We start from the raw sequence: 20506 nt of genomic DNA on the forward strand, positions 1-20506 counted from the left end.
CTCCAAATCCGAGATCAATAGATCTTCGGGATTATTGAGTTATTGGGACCGCGAGGTGAGTGGATGGAATTTACACATCAGCCATGGCCGCCTTAAACGGCAGAACAGGCTTGATGGGCTGAATGGCCTGCCGCTGTTCCAATGCTTTCTTTGCTGACCAGACAGTCACATACCGGACAGCAGAAAAGACCTCTTATGATTTTTCACCCTTGCTGTTGCAGAACGACCATTCACTGACGTCTGACACTCTTTCCCACCCAATCACTCACCTCTTTGTTTGAAATGCACTTTATTCTAAACATGTGTAAACGACGACAACATATAAAATACACACTCCACAATTCAGTCTACAAATGGTGCAATTTTCCCCCCTTTTATCCGCCCCCCCCCCCCCCCCCCCCCCCCCCCCCCCAAGCAATGTCGCCTCACCTTATCCACCTTCACCGCTCAATTGTGTTGCAGCAGGTTCGGAAACACCTCACCCTTCCCGACATTTAACTTGAACCCGGAGAAGGCTCCAAACCTCTCCAATATTCCCATGATCCTACCCATACTCTCCAGCAGATCAAACACAAACAACAGCAGGTCGTCCGCGTACAAGACGCCCGGTGCTCCCTGCTTCCCCTCACAATCCCGTGCCACTCCGCTGACCCCCCCTGAGGGCCATCGCCAAGGGCTCAATCGCCATGCGAACGGCGACAGCGACAGCGACATTCCCATCTCATTCCCCAGTGCAGTCCAAAACTCTGAGCTCATCTCATTTGTACATACGCTTGCCACAGGGGATACAACAGACCCACCCTCGCCACGAACTTCGGGCCCAACCGACCCAAAATTTCAAATAAGTCCCTTCACTCCACCCGATCGAAGGTCCTCTCTCCATAGAAACAATAACCTTTGGCATCCGCCCCCTCTGACAGAGTCATAACCATGTTTAACAGCCTCCTGATGTTGTGAGAGAGCTCCCGGCCCTTTATAAAAGCCGTTTGATCCTCAGCGAACATCCCTGTCCCACACCCTTCCATCCTCCCCGCCAAGAACTTAGCCAGCACTTTCACGTCCGTATTCAATAACGAAACGGGCCTGTAAAACCCACACTCCAACAGACCCTTCCCGTTCTTCGGGATGAGTGTGATCGAAGCCTGTGTCAGCGTCTCTGGCAACTCCCCCTTCTCCAACGCTTCACTAAGCATCCCCAACAAATGCGGTGCCAACCCTGCTACAAACGCCTTATAAAACTCCACCTGAAATTCGTCCGGTCCCGGGGCCTTCCCCGACTACATCCCCCTAATACTGTCAATCATCTCCCTCAGACCCAGTGGCTGCTCCAACGCCTGCGTCCTCCCTTCCTCCAACCTTGGAAACTCCAATCCATCCAGGAACTGTCCTACATCCCCTTCCTCTCCACCCGACTCTGCCCTGTACAGCTCCTCATAATAAAAGCAAATTACTGCGGATGCTGGAATCTGAAACCAAAAGAGAAAATGCTGGAAAATCTCAGCAGGTCTGGCAGCAGCTGTAGGGAGAGGAAAGAGCTGACGTTTCGAGTCCAGATGAGCCTTTGTCAAAACAGCTTCTCATAGCCACCCCTGAACACCTCGTTATTGTCCCTGGCTCTGACACCACCTCCCCCTTCTCTGTTCGCACCCTTGGAATTTCCCTGGACGCAGCCTGCCCCCACAGCTGGTGGTCTCGCCTTCTCTCCATATTCATACTGCACTCCCCTCGACCTCTGTAACTACCCCACCCCCTTTCCCGTCGCCAACCTGTCAAGCTGCCCCTGCAACCTCTTCCTCTCCACAACAACTCTTTAGGAGGAGCCTCCGAGTATCTCCTGTCCACCTCGACTATCTCGTCCAGCACCCGTCCCTGCTCCTCCCTCTCTTCCAAACCTGTGACGCTTCGAACAAGATAATCTCCCCTCAGACCACCGCCTTCAGCCCCTCCCAGAACGTGGCACCTGATACTTCCCCATTCTGATTAATCTCCACGTAATCCCCAATCGCCGACCTCACCTTTTCGCAAAACCCCTTATTTGCCAAAAGCCCTGAATCTAACCTCCATGCCAGAGTACTCCCCCCCCCCCCCCCCCCCCCAGCCCCCGGGTTCCTAGACCTCCACGGGTCAACCATCCCCATAAGCTCCATAGACCCTCCCAACTCTTTCACCATCCTTGATATTCCGATTGACTTGGGGCTCGACCTGTCCACCTTCGGTTTCAACACACAGTTAAAATCACCACCCATAATCAGCTGGGGCGTGTCTAAGTCCAGGACCATTCCCAGTAAACCCTATACAAACCTCGCATCATCCCAATTCGGTGCATATATGTTGAGTAACACCACCGGAGTCCTCTCCAACATCCATCAAAGTACTTCCCCACCCCAAGTCCCGCACTTCCTTGGCCTGCACAAGCCCCATCATTTTGTTCAACAAAATAGCCACCCCCCCCCCCCCCCCCCCCCCCCGTGAAATACTTGCCCCATCCATCCCTTCCTCAATCTAACCTGGTCCTTCACTCGAAGGTGCACCTCCTGTATAAAAAATCACCTCCGCCTTCAAACTCCTCAGGTGCGCAAAAACCTGGGACCTCTTAATCGTCCAGTTTAACCCTCGGACTTCGCACGTTACAATTCTTACCGGAGGGTTACGACCCCACTCCCCTCTACCATCCGCCATCATCCCTCACCGGTTCTACCTTCTTTAATACCACCCTGAACCGGGCCATTCCAAGATGGCCCCCCACTCCGCCCATGACCCCGCTCAGTCTCCAACTCTGCCACGTCATAATTCCCCCCTCTCCCTCTCCTCCTCCCTCCCTGCGTATCGTTGCCCTTTGCACCTCAAGGCACTCTCTACCCGGACCATCAATCCTCACAGGGGTGCTACTGTTCCCTCAATGACCTTTGACCCGTCGCCATGCATCTCCTTCCTTTGCTGACGAAATTCCACTTTGATGAAGGCCATCAGCTGCACTATTTGGGGCTTTCCCACTGGCAACAACCCATCCCCCTCCCCCATTCTCACAGTTGTTGCTGTGCCACAGGTCCCCTCCAAATCCTTAGCCAGATCTTTAACTGGTCCTTTGCTGGGTCTGATAGCCTGTTGACATTCCAATCTTGGGGATCCCTCTACATCTTCTGCACCATTTTCCTGCTGGAGCTACCCCACCAATGGGTATGAAGTCCAATCCAATGGCTTTGAGCCGGAGCTGCACTGTATACGATCACTTACTCCATGGCCACCACCGGACGTCCTATCGCTCACCTTCTGTCGTGGTGGCTCTGATTGTTACTGGTTTGCAATGTAACCCCTGTACCTGTTTATAGCCTAGGTGCCTCTGGGGTATCACAGCAGGACCTGATCTGTGCCCGGGCCACCCCAGCCCAGCTTTCCAGCAGGCTAGGAGGTGCTAATATCCACTGGAGTGCTCATATCTGTTGTCATAGAGTTTTACAGCATGGAAAGAGGCCCATTGTGTCTGTGGCAGCCATCAAGCATCTATCTATTCCTGTCAAATGGAGTTTCAAGTGTTCATCTAAATGCTTCATAAATGTTGAGGGTTTCTGCCTCCACCACCCTTTCAGACAGCGAGTTCCAGACTCCCACCACCCTCTGGGTGAAAGAGCATTTCCTCAAATCCCGTCTAAATCTCCAGCTCCTTACCTTCAATCTGCGCCCCCACTGGTTATTAATCCCTCAACTAAGGGTAAGGTGTCTTCCTATCTACCCTATCTATGACCGACATAATTTTGTACACCTCATTCAGGACCCCTCTCCGCCTTCTCTGCCATAAGGAAAACAACCCCAGCCTAACCAGCCTCTCTTCATAGCTGATAGGCTCCAGCCCCGGCAACATCCTGGTGAATCTCCTCTGCGCCCTCTCCAGTGCAATCACATCCTTCCTCTAGTGTGGTGACCAGAAACGCAGACAGTACTCTTGCTGTGGCCCAACCAGCGTTTTATACAGCTCCATCACAACCTCCTTACTTTCATGTTCTGCACCTTGGCTAATAAAAGCTAATATCCCACATGCCTTTGTCTCTGACTGAGATCAAACTAAAGCAGTAGAAACCAAGTGAGGGACGCTGGGGCTGTCCTGGTTCGTTTGGCTGGGAGACCACTAATCATAGAGTCTGATAACCCAGATGGAGGCCCTTCAGCCCAACATGTCTGTGTCAGCTCTTTGAAAGAGCTGTCTAATTAGCCCCAACCTCCCCCTGCTCTTTCAAGCATGTATCCAATTAACTTTTGAAAATTACTCTTATCTCTGTTTCCACCACCCTTTCAGGCACTGCATTCCAGATCCTAACTCGCCGCATTCAAAATACTCTCTCCATCTCCAGCTGCCTCTTTTCTCAATATTAAATCTATATTTTCTGGTTACTAATCCTCTAGCGACTGGCAATCCCTTATTTATTCTGAACCAAAACCTTTCAGGATTTTGAACATCTGTTAAATCTCCCCTTTCTCTTCTCTGTTCGAAGAAGAACAACCACAGCTTCACCAGTCTCTCCACTGAAGTCCCTCATCTTTGACATTATTCTCGCAAATCCCTTCTGCAGCCTCCCCAAGGCCCTGATCTCCTCCCTATGGCGTGGTGCCCAGAACTGAACACAATATTGGCCCTGATCTTCCAGTTAGTAACGACTCTGCGTGCACGGGAGTTCCCTGCCCGCCAAGATTTCTGCCACCCACCTGACTCTTTTGCCAACTTTTCAGCTGGGTTTTCTGAGCCTGGCTGAGGCATCAATGGGTCAGCGCAGACAGAACCGGGAAAGACTGTTTGGCGTAAGAAAAGCCAGACATAGATGAGACGCGACCCCTTTTCATGACAGTAGCTGCTGAATTCAGGTAAATCTTTAAAGGTGACAGTGGGTGTGTGAGTGACGTCCGTGGCTGAGATGTGTGTGTGTGTGTGTGGGTGGGGGGAGAGAATGGGGGTGGGTGGGGTGTTTGAGGGTGAGATGTGTGTGGACGAGGTATGTGTGTGGGTGAGGTGGGTGTGGGTGGGGTGGGTGTGGGTGAGGTGGGTGTGGGTGAGGTGGATGTGGGTGAGGTGGGTGTGGGTGGGGTGTGTGGGTGGGGTGTGTGTGGGTGAGGTGGGTGAGGTGTGTGTGGGTGAGGTGGGTGGGGTGTGGGTGGGGTGGGTGTGGGTGGGGTGGATGTGGGTGAGGTGGGGTGTGTGTGGGTGGGGTGTGTGTGGATGGGGTGTGTGTGGGTGAGGTGGGTGTGGGTGGGTGTGGGTGTGGGTGAGGTGTGTGTGGGTGGGGTGGATGTGGGTGAGGTGGGTGTGGGTGAGGTGGGTGTGGGTGAGGTGGATGTGGGTGAGGTGGGTGTGGGTGAGGTGGATGTGGGTGAGGTGGGTGTGGCTGGGGTGTGTGTGGATGGGGTGTGTGTGGGTGAGGTGGGTGTGGGTGAGGTGTGTGTGGGTGAGGTGGGTGGGGTGGGTGTGGGTGAGGTGTGTGTGGGTGAGATGTGTGTGGGTGAGGTGGGTGTGGGTGAGGTGTGAGTGGACGAGGTGGATGTGGATGAGGTGGGTGTGGGTGAGGTGTGTGTGGGTGAGGTGTGTGTGGGTGGGGTGGGTGACGGTGAGGTGGGTGTGGGTGAGGTGGGTGTGGGTGAGGTGTGTGTGGGTGATGTGTGTGTGGGTGGGGTGGGTGAGGTGTGTGTGGGTGAGGTGTGTGTGCGTGAGGTGTGTGTGGGTGAGCTGGGTGTGGGTGAGGTGGGTGTGGGTGAGGTGGATGTGGGTGAGGTGTGTGTGGGTGAGGTGGGTGGGTGGGTGTGGGTGAGGTGGGTGTGGGTGAGGTGTATGTGGATGAGGTGTGTGTGGGTGGGGTGTGTGTGGGTGAGGTGGGTGTGGGTGAGGTGGGTGTGGGTGAGGTGTGTGTGGGTGAGGTGGGTGGGTGTGGGTGAGGTGGGTGTGGGTGAGGTGTATGTGGGTGAGGTGTGTGGGTGTGGGTGAGGTGGGTGTGGGTGAGGTGTATGTGGGTGAGGTGTGTGTAGGTGGGGTGTGTGTGGGTGGGGTGGGTGTGGGTGGGGTGGGTGTGGGTGAGGTGTGTGTGGGTGGGGTGTGTATGGGTGAGGTGGGTGGGTGGGTGAGGTGGGTGTGGGTGGGGTGGGTGTGGGTGAGGTGTGTGTGGGTGAGGTGTGTGTGGGTGAGGTGGGTGTGGATGAGGTGGATGTGGGTGAGGTGGGTGTGGGTGGGGTGTGTGTGGGTGGGGTGTATGTGGGTGAGGTGGGTGTGGGTGAGGTGAGATGTGTGGGTGGGGTGTGTGTGGGTGGGGTGTGTGTGGGTGAGGTGTGTGTGGGTGAGGTGTGTGTGGGTGGGGTGGGTGTGGGTGAGGTGTGTGTGGGTGAGGTGTGTGTGGGTGAGGTGGGTGAGGTGGGTGTGGGTGAGGTGTGTGTGGGTCAGGTGGGTGTGGGTCAGGTGTGTGTGGGTGAGGTGTGTGTGGGTGGGGTGGGTGGGGTGGGTGTGGGTGGGGTGGGTGGGTGTGGGTGAGGTGGGTGTGTGTGGGTGGGGTGTGTGTGGGTGAGGTGTGTGTGGGTGAGGTGTGGGTGAGGTGTGTGGGGTGGGTGTGGGTGGGGTGGGTGTGGGTGGGGTGTGTGTGGGTGAGGTGGGTGTAGGTGAGGTGTGTGTGGGTGAGGTGGGTGTGGGTGAGGTGGGTGTGGGTGAGATGTGAGTGGACGAGGTGGATGTGGGTGAGGTGGGTGTGGGTGAGGTGTGTGTGGGTGAGGTGTGTGTGGGTGGGGTGGGTGTGGGTGAGGGTGAGGTGGGTGTGGGTGATGCGTGTGTGGGTGGGGTGGGTGAGGTGTGTGTGGGTGTGTGGGTGGGGTGGGTGGGTGTGGGTGAGGTAGGTGTGTGTGGGTGGGGTGTGTGTGGGTGAGGTGTGGGTGAGGTGGGTGTGTGTGGGTGGGGTGTGTGTGGGTGAGGTGGGTGTGGGTGAGGTGGGTGTGGGTGAGGTGGGTGGGGTGGGTGGGGTGGGTGTGGGTGGGGTGGGTGTGGGTGGGGTGGGTGTGGGTGAGGTGGGTGTGGGTGAGGTGGGGTGTGGGTGAGATGTGAGTGGACGAGGTGGATGTGGGTGAGGTGGGTGTGGGTGAGGTGTGTGTGGGTGAGGTGTGTGTGGGTGGGGTGGGTGTGGGTGAGGGTGAGGTGTGTGTGGGTGAGGTGGGTGTGGGTGATGTGTGGGTGGGGTGGGTGAGGGTGTGTGTGGGTGAGGTGTGCGTGGGTGGGGTGGGTGAGGTATGTGTGGGTGAGGTGTGGGTGGGGGGGTGTGTGTGGGTGAGGTGTGGGTGGGGTGTGTGGGTGAGGTGTGTGTGGGTGGGGTGGGTGTGGGTGAGGTGTGTTTGGGTGAGGTGGGTGTGGGTGAGGTGTGTGTGTGGGTGAGGTGGGTGTGGGTGAGGTGGGTGTGGGTGAGGTGGGTGTGGGTGAGGTGGGTGTGGGTGAGGTGGGTGTGGGTGATGTGTGTGTGGGTGGGGTGTGTGTGGGCGAGGTGTGTGTGGGTGTGGTGGGTGGGGTGTGTGTGGGTGAGGTGTGTGTGGGTGGGTGTGGGTGAGGTGTGTGTGGGTGAGGTGTGTGTGGGTGGGGTGGGTGAGGTGGGTGTGGGTGAGGTGTGTGTGGGTGAGGTGTGTGTGGGTGGGGTGGTGAGGTGTGTGTGGGTGGGGTGGGTGTGGGTGAGGTGTGTGTGTGTGGGTGAGGTGTGTGCCCATTAGAAGTTTAAACTACCCCGCAATCTGGTTGCATGCCTGTGCTACCGAGTCCTGAAATGCATTTCCCACCTCGTGTCCAATTTCAAAGGATCCGGATACCGTAAGATTTTGCCAAAACCAGTTTTAAAAATGTGTCGGCAGAATCTCCTTGCATGTATTCACGCTGCCACTAGAGGGTGCTCAGGTTTGTTTTTTAATTCATTTTTCTGGTCACTCTTCAGTCTGAGTCAGATCAGGGACCCGCTGACACACCCTGACTGATGGCGCTATTCACCTAAATACGAGAGATTGTCCAGGGTTGGTCACCTGCTGCCTTTTTCACTCCTCCTGCAGCAAACACCACATCCTCCTGTCGTGCGATAGCCAACTCTGATTGGATGTATTCATCATTAATAAACAAAAGTATTGAAAGAAAATTACAGATACTTTTTTGTATCATAGGGTCCTTATGACACAGAAGGAGACCATTCAGCCCATTGAATCAATGTCAGCCCTCATGTCGAGCTGTCCAACCAGTCACATTACCCTGCTCCAACCCTGTGGACCTGCAGGTTTATTTCAATCAAGTACCCCTCCAATTTCTATTTGAAACCATTCATCAAGTCCACATCTACCACTTTTGTATGATGTGGTGATGCCGGCGTTGGACTGGGGTGAGCACAGTCAGAAGTCTTACAACACCAGGTTAAAGTCCAACAGGTTTGTTTCAAATCACTAGCTTTCGGAGCACTGCTCCTTCCTCAGGTGCCTCCTGAGGAACTTTAACCTGGTGTTGTAAGACTTCTTACTGTACCACTTTTGTAGGCAGTGGTTTAACTCAGCTGGCTGGACAGCTGGTTCGAACAAGGCCAGCAGCGCGGGTTCAATCCCCGTACCAGCTGAGGTTATTGATGAAGGCCCCACGTTCTCAACCTTGCCCCTTGCCCAAGGTGTGGTGACCCTCAGGTTAAACCACCACCAGTCAGCTCTCCCCCTCAAAAAGGAAAGCAGCCTCTGGTCATCTGGAACTGTGGCAGCTTTACTTACTTATTTTCAGGCAGCAAGTTCCAATTCATTACCACTCACCGCTTACAAAATGCCTTCCCCGCACCCTCCCGTGCGTCACTTGCCCTAAAGTTTCAATCTGTATTCCACGCCCCCCCCCCCCCCCCCCCCCCCCCCAAACCCGGCTCCCAACCTCAGTCTCTATACATTTTCTCCTGAGTTTTCTTTGTAGCAATCTTCCATTCCTGGCGACTCCAGGACGATTCCCGCGGGATTGGTAACTTCACCAGGTAACTGCTGTGCCGAAACCAGGAAGTTGCTGGATTAGGCCTTGTGTTGAGGCAGCTTTAACTGGCACATGGGCAGGATGCCCGGTTAAAGGGGGCCCACCCCAAATTCAAGTCCTGCACTTACCTCCTCGTTCGCTGGTCACTGGAGTCACGTTTATTTTTTGAACGTTACTGTTGAGTTTCTTCCGATAGTCCTTCAGGCAATGCATTCCACGTCACAACAACTCGCTGCGTTTTAATTTTCAAAAATCTCTTCATGTCCGGTCGGTACTTTTATCAAAGCATTAAAGACATTTGTCATTGGGATGGGCCGGGATGTGGGCAGCGCTGGTATTGAAAGTCAGCCATATTGGAACTGGAGTCACATGCGGACCAAACCGATGGCAGATTTCCTGCCCTGAAGGACATTTCAGGCCCAGCACCATAGCTGAGCCCTCCTGGCAAGGGTGGGAAATAAAAGACAACAGGGAGAAATGGAGGGCAGTGAGTGGCCCACACCATGAAGGTTAACGGGTTGGATGACCCAAAAGCTCCTCCGTAGAAAACCTGCCTATACAAATGGTAAAGAGGATAAGGAAGGTTCTGAGGCAAACAACGTGGGTTAGAAAATGAGATAAATTTTAACTTACAAAATTCTGGGAAAAACACCCTTTAGATTTTGGCTCCAGCATTTCCTGTTAATTTTGTTCCTGAAGTTAATGCTTTATGCTCCCTTCAGAGGTCAGTGGGTAATACACTGATCACTGGGCCATCCTGTATGAGGAATATATTCTTTCAGTGCTTAATCTCTGACCCCTGCCTTCTGCAGGAATGTGTGTGCATGTGTATTTCTCTATAAGCACCTGTGCATGCATGTATATGCACTGACTATGCTCGAGTGTGTGTGTATATGATTGTGAATTTGAGTGTGTGTGTCATGTGTTTGTGTGCAGCGTGTGCGTGTGTCTCTTCTGTATCCCCAGGAATGGGAACATCTGTCCCAACGTGTCTTTCTGCAGTCACACAAATACAACCCTCCACGCACAACTGGAATTGAGCGTGGCGTGATGCCACTGTTGCCAAATAGCATGCCAGCAGTGCCAATTTGAGCAAGGCATCATAGGGCTGCCAGCATCCCTGGAGGTAGTTGGTGCCTTCAGCAGCGAAAGGGAGAAAATAAGTCCATTTGGGAGGAGAGAGCTGATGTTGTACTTTTGTTGGAAGCCGCTAACTGGAATCTCGTCGTTATTCTGTTTTAGGGAGGAGTGAAGGTGCTGATCACGGGGCCATGGCAGGAAGCCAGCAATAATTACAGTTGCCTGTTTGACCAGATTTCAGTGCCTGCATCTCTTATTCAGCCCGGTGTCCTTCGATGTTATTGCCCAGGTTAGAGACCATCTTTAATTCATTGTTACTCCTCTTTGCAAGATCCTTTGTGTCCCGCACTTCAAATGTCACACACCAGGGGTGGGCTGGTGCCAGAGAGCTGGCTGTGCCTATCACTGGTAATGTGGTCAATGGGATTGACCCATTTTCTCCCTTGACCTTTCCCTCAGTCACGCCCATTGACCCATGGTTGGGGTTCAAAGCTGCATGATGTTGGGGAGAGTCGGTACCCTTCTTAGGTTAAGAACTATTCTACTCAAAGCTTTCCGGCCATTCCTGCCAGCGGGATCTTCTGGTCCCAGCGGAGTGTGTGAACGCCAGGAAACCCCATTGACAGCGGCGGGGCTGGAAGATCCCACCACCAGCCAAGGGCGGACGGCCTCCATCGCCGCAAAACTCCCTGCAGGGGGGAGCGGAAAATCCCGCCCCTGATTACGTTGGCTGGCCTCCTTCAGTCAACAGCCTAGGTGAGTAAAAACAGACTTGCATTTCTGTAGCACCTTTGACATCCTCAGGCATCCCAAGGCACTTTGCAGCCAGTGAAGTACTCTTGGAGTGCAGTCATTGTTGTGACGTTGGCGGTGTAGCAGCCATTTTATGCACAGCATGCTCCCACAAACAGCGGAATGGCCAAATTATATGTTTTAGTGATGTAAGTTCAGGGATTAATAATTGCCAGGGCACCAGACAGAGGCCCCCCCCCCCCCCCCCCCGACCTCCGAGGTCAGAGTCGAGAGGACCCCCTGAGCCGCAGGTGACACTTTGGTTTGGAGGGGGTTTTGTTTCTGTGAGGTATTCTTGGCCACCAATTGGAAATTGCCCACAGTGGGCCCGCTGCAAATCAGCAGCTCACCTTGTGGAGAAATGGTAGGATCCCTTTGCTCTGCTTTGTGGCTCTTGGAGCAATACATTGGTTGGAATTGTGACTCTTGACTTGAAATAAATGTTAGCCTGTAGTGTCTGCAGGTTCGGGAAATAGAAACGGCAGCACCATCCGTTTACTGAAGCAGCTGCAACAACTAACTGTGCCAATTCTTTCCACCCAGCCCACGATACTGGCCTTGTGACACTGCAGGTGGCCTTCAACAGTCAAATCATCTCCAACTCCGTCGTTTTTGAGTACAAAGCCCGAGCCTTGCCAACTCTCCCCACCTCCCAGCACGACTGGCTGTCATTGGACGGTGAGTAGCTTCAATCATGTCATGGTATATTGTTGACCTTTGAGAGGCGCCTGTTCTTGGGGAAGTTGAATCGCGTCCGCGGTGCGTCCCATCTGTGGGGTGCACTGCAGCAGCTCAGCAAAGCTTCACCGGCAGCACCTTCCAAAGCCAGAGCCTCCATCGGTTGAAGGTCAGCAGGCGCATGAGAATACCACCGTCTCCATGGCGCCCGCGAGGTGGCTGCAGGTTTGTGCGCCCTCGAACGTAGAGGAAAAAGGGTGATTTAATTGACATGTCGAACATGAAGATCTGATGAAGTAAATCGGGAGAAATTATTTCCTCTGGGAAGGGGGGGGGGGGGGGGGGGAAGAGCCTTAAAATGGTCCTGGTGCCACAGGCTGATCACATCCAAGACAAAAATCTCCCTTGTAATTCTTTGCATTTGGACCACTTTAGGACGTTTTGAAAGATGTGACAAGGTGCAAAATTAATGTATCTCTGAATGAACATTTGTGCTGTCCCATATAAAACTCTAAACAAAGGTATCCTGCCCTTTGAAACTGAGCAGTGTGCCCACTAGTTCTACTACTAAACAACATTCAATGCTCACTAACATAAAGAACTGAACATCTTCCCAAACACACAGCTAGCAAATGTCTTTGACGTCAAGTCGATCCCAAAGGCCTGAGACTAGGCCCGTTGCCAGCAGTAACCATCTGAAGAACCACTCCATCTTCCTGTGGTTCATAATCATCCCGTGATTAGCACTTTTACCTGATACACAGTGGAGCGTTTCAGCGGTGTAAACAGAGGCGACAGTTTGTGGATTAGTTGGCAACAGCTCAATTCTACTTTCCTCTCGGGCTTGTGACGTTGGATAACAGAGCCGAGACTTGACAAACTCCGCAGCGGGGATTTATTGCCCCAATCTCCGGGCCTACTCTGCTGACAATTTTGACTCTTGCTGGTGTCCAGCTACAAGATGGTCAATCCTCATGCATGAGTCTAGGCTTGGGAGTGTTGCCAAGCCGTCCTAGTGTGCAGAGACGTCCCAGTGTGCAGAGACGTCCCAGTGTGCAGAGACGTCCCAGTGTGCAGAGACGTCCCAGTGTGCAGAGACGTCCCAGTGTGCAGAGACGTCCCAGTGTGCAGAGACGTTCCAGTGTGCAGAGACGTCCCAGTGTGCAGAGACGTCAGAGCTGGTCCACACTGAGTTAGCCAGGCACAGCGGAGGCAACAATAGAGATGCTGCCACACTTTAGGAGAGATTTCAAAGCTTTAGAGAATGTCCAGAGGAGATTAATTGAGATGATACCAAGCTTAAGGGCATTTGGTTACATGGAGCGATTGGAGACGTTGGTATTGGTCATAGATTTCGAATAATTGGCATCAAGAAAAAAATGAAGAGAAACGTCTTCACACACAGGGCTGTTAAGGACAGAACACATCAGCTGGAAGGTTGGCGGAATCAGCATCAAATAATGAATTTCAAAAGGCAATTTGACATGTACTTCAAGGGGATTAGTTTGCAGAGTTAATGGTAAAAGCTGGGCAACTCTTGCAAAGAGCCTCCAGAGGCACAACGTGTTAACCGTGCTGTAAGATTCTATGAATTGTCTCCATACCCTTCAGCTAAGGAGGTGAAAAGCACTCTTTTATCTGACACTGGTCAATCCCTGCCTCCGCTAAGGTCTGCACGCACGCATGGAGACCAGATGGAACGACACTTGTGGGGGTGTCCCAGGAAATCGGAATCCCCCAGCTGCCTGCCTTTTTGGAAGGGTGGTACCCTGGTACTGTTGGTGCCACCTGGATACCCTGGCAATGCCACCTGGGTGCCAGCCTGCCATTTCCAAGGTGCCCGAGTCGCACTTCCAGCTGGCAGAGGCGCTGCCAAGGTGGCAAGCTGGCAATATTTGCACATGCGGGATCGGGCCGGGATTGCCCGGCATGGATGGGGGCCGGGATCCCTCCCATGTTGCGGTCAGGCCGGGGACCCTCCCAGGTTGCGGTCAGGCTGGGGGTGAGGTCGGGAATTTTTTGTAGGCCTCAGAGCTTGCTCCAATGGGAAGTTCCGGTAAGCGGAGCTCCCCATTGTATAAAAACAGGCTTTGTGTGGCCTCGGCCGCCCGTTCCCCATTCAGGCCCTTTATTCAAAGCAAGTCATGTTGAATAGCCGTGTGTCTCTCAGCACTGCGAGTGCCGGGAAACACGCGGCTAAACACGCTCGCCCGGGACTTTGTTGCCTTTTGGGAGGATCGTGCCCATAAAGTTGTCGTAGCCCCAAATGACCGTAGGCTGCTTTCCCCTTTGAGAGGGCGAGCCGACTGGTGGTGGTTTAACCTGAGGGTCAGCACCCCTCAGGCGAGGTTGAGAAGTCGGGGCCTTCATCAATAACCTCAGCCGGTTCGGGGATTGAACCCTCGCTTCTGGCCTCGCTCTGTATCACAAACCAGCTGTCCAGCCCACTGAGCTAAACCGGCCCCCAATAATAATAATAATAATCATAGGGGTGTTAAACAACAATTGTGCGTATGTTACAGTTCCTTTGATCACTTTCACTTATTAGCTGTAAAACATTATTGGCGACTGAGGGGGAAAGACAGTTTAAATGATTGTCAAGAATCGCCCAACGGGTAACAGCCAATCTATTTGTTTTCCGATTGGCCACGGGAAAGTCAGCACAATGAAAAGGGATGTGCAGCTTGATCAATAGCGGGAGTGTGGGGGATGGGCACCACTGGGACAGACATGTTGGTCAACCATTGGCGGGAGTGTGGGCCAGAGCTGGTCAAGGCAGGAATGTCATTTCCAGCGATAACCACTGAATTGCGATTAGGTGCGGTAACACTGGCTGACCATAATTAAAGCAACATCTGCTGCCACCTTGGGTGAGATCGAACACAGAGCAGACTAGAGATTGAGCAAAAATTTTGAAAGGAAGTCTCTGGTTCGGATCACGTTTCTGACTCGGAGGCCATGATTGGCACTTTCTTGAACCCCGGCAGCCTGTGTGGTGTGGATGCTCCGAGAATGCTAGAGGGAGCTCCAGGGTTTTCACCAAGTCAAGAAGAAGGAACAACAACAGATTCCCAAGTCAGGATGGTGTGTGACCTGGAGGAGAACTTGGGGGTTGTGGTGTTCCCGATCGCAGCAGGCCTTGTTTTTATAGTTGGCAGAGGTCACAGGTTTGAAAGATGCTACTGAAGAAGCCTTGCTGAGCTGCTGCAGGCCACCTTGTGGATACATTGCTGCTTCTGTGCACCGGTGAAGGAGGATGAGACCAGAGGGTGGATGGTGAGCTGAGTTTAACTCAATGAGGATAATAAAGTGCAGCTCTGACATTTTGACTCTGAAAATGGTAGAATGGCTCTAAGGCCGAAGGGCAGGATTCTCCATTGCAGAGAATCAGGGGGGCAATCCAACGGCCACACTGCACCCGAAAAGCAGTTCACCGCAGTGCAACGTGGCTGATAAAAGCCGAGAGATGCCGCTACTGGATCTACCCGACTCGCGATGCCTCGCGGAATCCAATTCCACCTTGCGAGACGTTGTGATTTAATCCCACCCATTGTGGGCGGGATAACTTTTTGGCTGATTCCCGAGGTGCCTGAGGCTTTAGGATTCACCCCCTTCGTCTCAGAGATCTCGAACGAGTGCCGTTCAACACTGGTCCCCACAAACGGGTACTGGATGGAACGGCAATCGTGGGAGTCTCCCAGCGGATTGGAGACCCCCCGCTGCATGCCCTTTGGGTAGGGTGCCACCTTGGCTGTGCAACCTGGGTGCCAGCCTGACACTGCCAAGGTGCCCAGGGGGCATTGCCAGCTGGCATGGGCACTGCCAGGGTGCCAGGTTGGCACTGCCAAGGTGCACAGGGGGCATTGCCAGCTGGCATGGGCACTGCCAGGGTGCCAGGTTGGCACTGCCAAGGTGCCCAGCTGGAATATACTGCACGCAATCAGGGCAGGGGTGCCCTGCATGGGTGTTGAAGGGGGTGCGGGGTGGGGTCCGGGAACCTCCCATAGTGGGTCTGGGCTGGTGGGGAAGTTGGGGATCGCTTTGGGGGCCTCAGAGATCTCTCGCTACACTGGGAAGCGGAGCTCCCCACTGTATAAAACGGGGCGGCCTCGGCTGCACCTTCCCCATTCAGGCCCCTTATACAACGCGGGTTACGTTGAATAGCGATGTGTTTCTCAGCACAGCGAGCGCCGGGAAACACGCGGCTAAACGCACTCGTTATGGGACTTTGTTACCTTTTTTGGAGAATCGGGCCCTTAGTATTAACACCGGGACAGAATCTGTGGACTTCTAGGATTGCCAAATTAGCACTGGTCCCGGAGTAATTCCGTAACCGTTAGGCGCCATGTAGAACACAAGGGATTCCAATGAAAAACGGTGTCCGATTCACAGGGATCTGGATTGTTACTCTGGAGGCTGACAAGCTGCAGCAGCATATTGAAACTCCACTCCCCACACGCACTCATTCCAGCCAACAAGACGGCACTGGTTACGCTGGACCGCGCCCAACCCGTCATTGATGGGTCTGCTGGGGCCAGAGGATACCTAGGGGGATGGCCTGGGGGGACACCCATATGACCCATGGCACTAATTTCAGAGTGGGCAGTCAGCGACATGCACAGCTGCATGGCCCCACGGCCACCTCCTGCCCCCCCCCCGGTTAATCACCCCGGACATGGCCGAAGCCCCCTGGCAGCGACATAGCTGTCAGCACACTATAGCGGTATTGGACATTCCTCCCACCTCCTGTCTCTCCCTCAGCTGCCACGATGCCTGTTTCCCAATCTTTAAAACGACAAGTGAAACTCGCCGTCAGTAATTACCCGTCGCGGAGACGGAGCATCGAGGGAGCCCCGGAGAATCCCAGGTCAGGCCCGTTAACGGTATGCCAATGGCGTTTACTGTACACGCAGAGTAGAACACATTGCCGCAGCTTTCGAATCACCGGAGCATGGCATTCTGTCAGCCGTCGGCTACAATTATTGCCTCACGTGCGTTTTTCCACCCAATCACATTTCCCGATTCCAGCATCGCTGATGGAGAATCCCTCCCCATAACGTTTACTTTTTTAAAAGATAAAGCTTGGAGGGACAGAGTCACAGGACCATTAATTAGTTTGAACAACAAGAAAAAAAACATGCATTAAACATGAAAAAATTGGATTATGATACAATACTCATTTACTCCCCCCTTATCTTAACAAATATAGAGATTTAAAGATTAAAGTCGATTACAAAGTACATCTTAAGCGACAGTGGTCTCCTTAACACAAAGTCCTTTTTAAGCACACAAAGTGACTGTGGTGAAATACACGCATTCTGCTCTGAACCCAGATTAGTGCCTGTGGATTTCTCCTCCAAAACCCCCAGATGATGATCACGTGAGAGTTTCCAAACTACACGTCCCAAAACACGCATTAAAGTAATGCTTTCCTATAGCATTTTGCATTCTGAAATCCAGACCAGGTTTTCCAAATGACGCTTTTAAACAAAGCTTCCGCTCCACTTTTAACAGCGATGCCAGTCCAGGATTTCATAACAAACCCTTTAGGATTTCTTTATTTGGACTGCTTTTACACAAACTCTGAGATCCAGCCATCAATTTCCATAGTTATTTCATATGACGTATGAGGAGTGATTGAATCGGTTAGGATTGTATTCGCTGGAGTTCAGAAGATTGAGGGGGAATCGCATAGCAACCTCTAAAATTCTAACAGGACCTGACAGGGTAGAGGCAGGATGGATGTTCCCGGTGGTGGGTGTGTCCAGAACCAGGGGGCACAGTCTGAGGATATGGGGTAGACCATTTCGGGCAGAGATGAGAGACATTTCTTCACCCAGAGAGTGATTGGCCTGTGCAATTCGTTACCACATAAAGTCGTTGAGCCCGAAACATTGTATGGTTTTAAGGAGCAGTTAGATGTAGCACTGAGGGTGAAGGGGATCAAAGGATACGGGGGAAAGCGGGATTAGGCAATTTAGGTGGATGATCAGCCATCATCATAATGAATGGCAGAGCAGGTTTGAAGGGCCGAATGGGCTTCTCCTGTTTCTATTTTTTTCTATGTTTCTAATTCACGTCCCATAGGCTGTAGTAAAATCGCACAAACCTCAGAATCAGTTCAGATATTGTTCTGGCATCTCAGTCTTCTTCTCAGCTCGGTCTGTCTTTACTGAAAATATTACTGGTACCTTTAATCTCAGTCCTCTTGGAAACGTCTCTTTAGTTTTTTTTTATAAACAATTTGAATTAGGTATTTTGGGCATTACAAACAGCAACAGTACAAAAACAAACATAGTGCAATCACCGACTCTCATCCCGCCAAGACCCGCCAAATTGACCCCCTATTCTACACTACCCTAACCACCCACCCCCCTCCCCCTGCTGACGATTAATTCTCTGCGAAGAAGTCGATGAACGGTTGCCACCTCCGGGCGAACCCTAACAGTGACCCTCTCAACGCGAACTTAATCTTCTCTCGGCCGAGAAAGCTCGCCATGTCAGTTAACCAGGTCTCCGACTCCGGGGGCTTTGAGTCCCTCCAAGCTAGCAGTATCCATCTCCGGGCTACCAGGGAAGCAAAGGCCAGAACATCTGCCTCTTTCTCCTCCTGGATTCCCGTGTCTTCCGACACTCCAAAATCGCCACCTCGGGACTCATTGCCACCCTTGTTTTCAATACTCTGGACATGACGTCCGCAAACCTCTGCCAAAATCAATTTTGGACATGCCCAGAACATGTGGACATGGTTCGCTAGTCCTCCCGCACATTTTACACACCTGTCCTACACCCTAAAGAATCTACTCATCCGGGGAAACATCTCTTTAGTTGTCTTGTTTCCTTAACTCACTGATCTTCAGATAGCCATGCTTATTTTTTTTCACCATTACTCCATGGTTTGGCTTTTGTTCCAGCAAAGCTGAGAGAGATGTTCCCTCTCTGAACCAACTGGTTCTAACAGAGTTGTGAGAGCTGCCTTCTGTCTCACTACCTATCTTCAAATGCAATCAAATTGGCTGGCTAAAACCTAAAGCTACTTGACCTTACAAGGCCCCAGTTGCTAAGCAACACTCACATGCGTATGCCATTTATTTATTCTTCCTGCCGTAGACCGCTCTAAGCACAATAGAGACACAGTTAGAACTTAACCAACCCCCACACATAAAATCACCTTTGCCCAGCATGAATCTAACTGTAGGTTTTACCCTTCCTGGCACAGAAACATTAAATTAAACACACTTAAAACTATATCTCATTTCTAAGGTTTACCAATACAAATATAAATCCCTTAAAACTTCCTTTATTTTCCTCACAAAAGTTAGTGAGGAGATGGGTAAAGGCCTATTTACTTGGTCAATTGGGTGCCTGATATGTTAAAAAAAAATGCACCGCCTTTCATTAGAGTTTCCATACTATGGGTTGGAGGGTGTTGGTTGAGTAAAGGACTGTATTCAGTTGTGATAAACCACACTGTCCAATATAAAAAAAAATCACTTATTGTCACTAGTAGGCTTCAATGAAGTTACTGTGAAAAGCCCCTAGTCGCCACATTCCGGCGCCTGTCCAGGGAGGCTGGTACGGGAATCGAACCGTGCCGCTGGCCTGCTTGGTCTGCTTTCAAAGCCAGCGATTTAGCCCAGTGAGCTAAACCAGCCCCTTTATCCAGCTCGAACCTCAGTGATAACCACAACCTTCGGGTGTACTGTTTCTGTGGTTTGAGACCAGGCCTGTTTTATTAGACTGGGGGGAAAATTCAAGAATCTCCACTCTGAGTCCACTCCCAACAGTGGAGCTGTCACAACCTGGTAGATCTCAGCTGAGGTAGCAGTAAGTCCAGCATCACCACTGAATCCAGTGCAGTCAAGGTATAATCTTCAACTTGGTTAACTTTGTTGACAAGGGAATAAAGTCAATTACCCCATTATACAATTAAGGCATAAAAGTGTTGAGTATAGATGTGAAATGCGTGCCAGAGAGTGTTTTAAGGCTAGTCTTTAGATTTAAAGTGACAATTTCACCATGAAGAGAGAAACAGAGTTGTTTTTTTTTAAATTTAGAGTACCCAATTAATTTTTTTCTAATTGTAGTTGTCACCACTGATGTATGTATTGTATATATAGAATGTATATATAGGTGCTTTACGGTAAGGCCCCTGTACTACAGGTACGGGGGTAGATCCCTGCCTCCTGGCTCCACCCAGTAGGCAGAGTATAAAAATGTGTGCTCCCCGTACAGCAGCCATTTTGTCAGCTACTGTAGGAGGCCACACATCTCAGTGTAATAAAGCCTCAATTACATCCTACTCTCGTCTTTGCGTAATTGATTGTGCATCAATTTATTACACTGAGTTTTCAGAGATGGACCTCCGCATCAAGCCGGATCACCTGCAGCTGCATCCTCAAGCAGACAACGCCAAAAAGGACTTTGAACATTGGCTAGCCTGTTTCGAAGCGTTGGGTCTACGCCAGACACCTCCTCTCCACGCGGCGTCAACTTCCCAGTGAGTCAGTGGAAGATTTCAGGCGTGCCTTGCTCCCCCTAGTTAGAGACTGTGACTGTCCGGCCATTTCAGCCACAGAACCATCGAATTTGCTAATGAGCGACGCATTTGTTACGGGCATAGGGTCTGACTACATCCGCCAGCGCCTGCTAGAAGGGGCCACGCTCGACCTCGCGGCGACCAAAAACCTAGCGCTCTCACGGTCGCATCACGCAACATTCAGGCCTATTCCCCCGGCTGCGCGGCCCACCCCTCCTGTGCATCGTGGACTCCGCAGACGGCCGCCCCAGCGTGGACCCCATCAGCGACAGCCTTCATCCAACCCCACGCCTGTGCCGTGCGGCAGGTAACCAACCCCGGGGGGCCCAAATGCTACTTCTGTGGGCTGTCAAAATACCCCCGACAGCGCTGCCCGGAGTGGAGCGCACTCTGAAAGGCCTGTGGCAAGAAGCAACATTTCGCTGCAGTGTGCCAGG

At 52.2% G+C, this 20506-nt stretch overlaps 1 protein-coding gene and 1 long non-coding RNA gene across 6 annotated transcripts in view; one reads left to right on the forward strand and one right to left on the reverse strand.

Annotated features, from left to right (window-relative positions):
- The window catches only part of camta1a (calmodulin binding transcription activator 1a), a 1261560-nt gene that overhangs the window by 1142191 nt on the left and 98863 nt on the right, over positions 1 to 20506 (forward strand). For all 5 annotated transcript variants that reach the window (XM_038821445.1, XM_038821446.1, XM_038821448.1 and 2 more), the window contains 2 exons: positions 10223 to 10349; positions 11396 to 11530. In XM_038821445.1, coding sequence (XP_038677373.1) covers positions 10223 to 10349; positions 11396 to 11530 — 262 coding nt within the window. The remainder of the gene's footprint in view (positions 1 to 10222; positions 10350 to 11395; positions 11531 to 20506) is intronic.
- Positions 1 to 20506, reverse strand: part of LOC119979348 — a 162324-nt gene that overhangs the window by 115621 nt on the left and 26197 nt on the right. The window lies entirely within an intron of this gene.

The sequence above is a fragment of the Scyliorhinus canicula genome, chromosome 16, assembly GCF_902713615.1.
Source record: "Scyliorhinus canicula chromosome 16, sScyCan1.1, whole genome shotgun sequence".
Taxonomy (NCBI): Eukaryota; Metazoa; Chordata; class Chondrichthyes; order Carcharhiniformes; family Scyliorhinidae; genus Scyliorhinus; species Scyliorhinus canicula.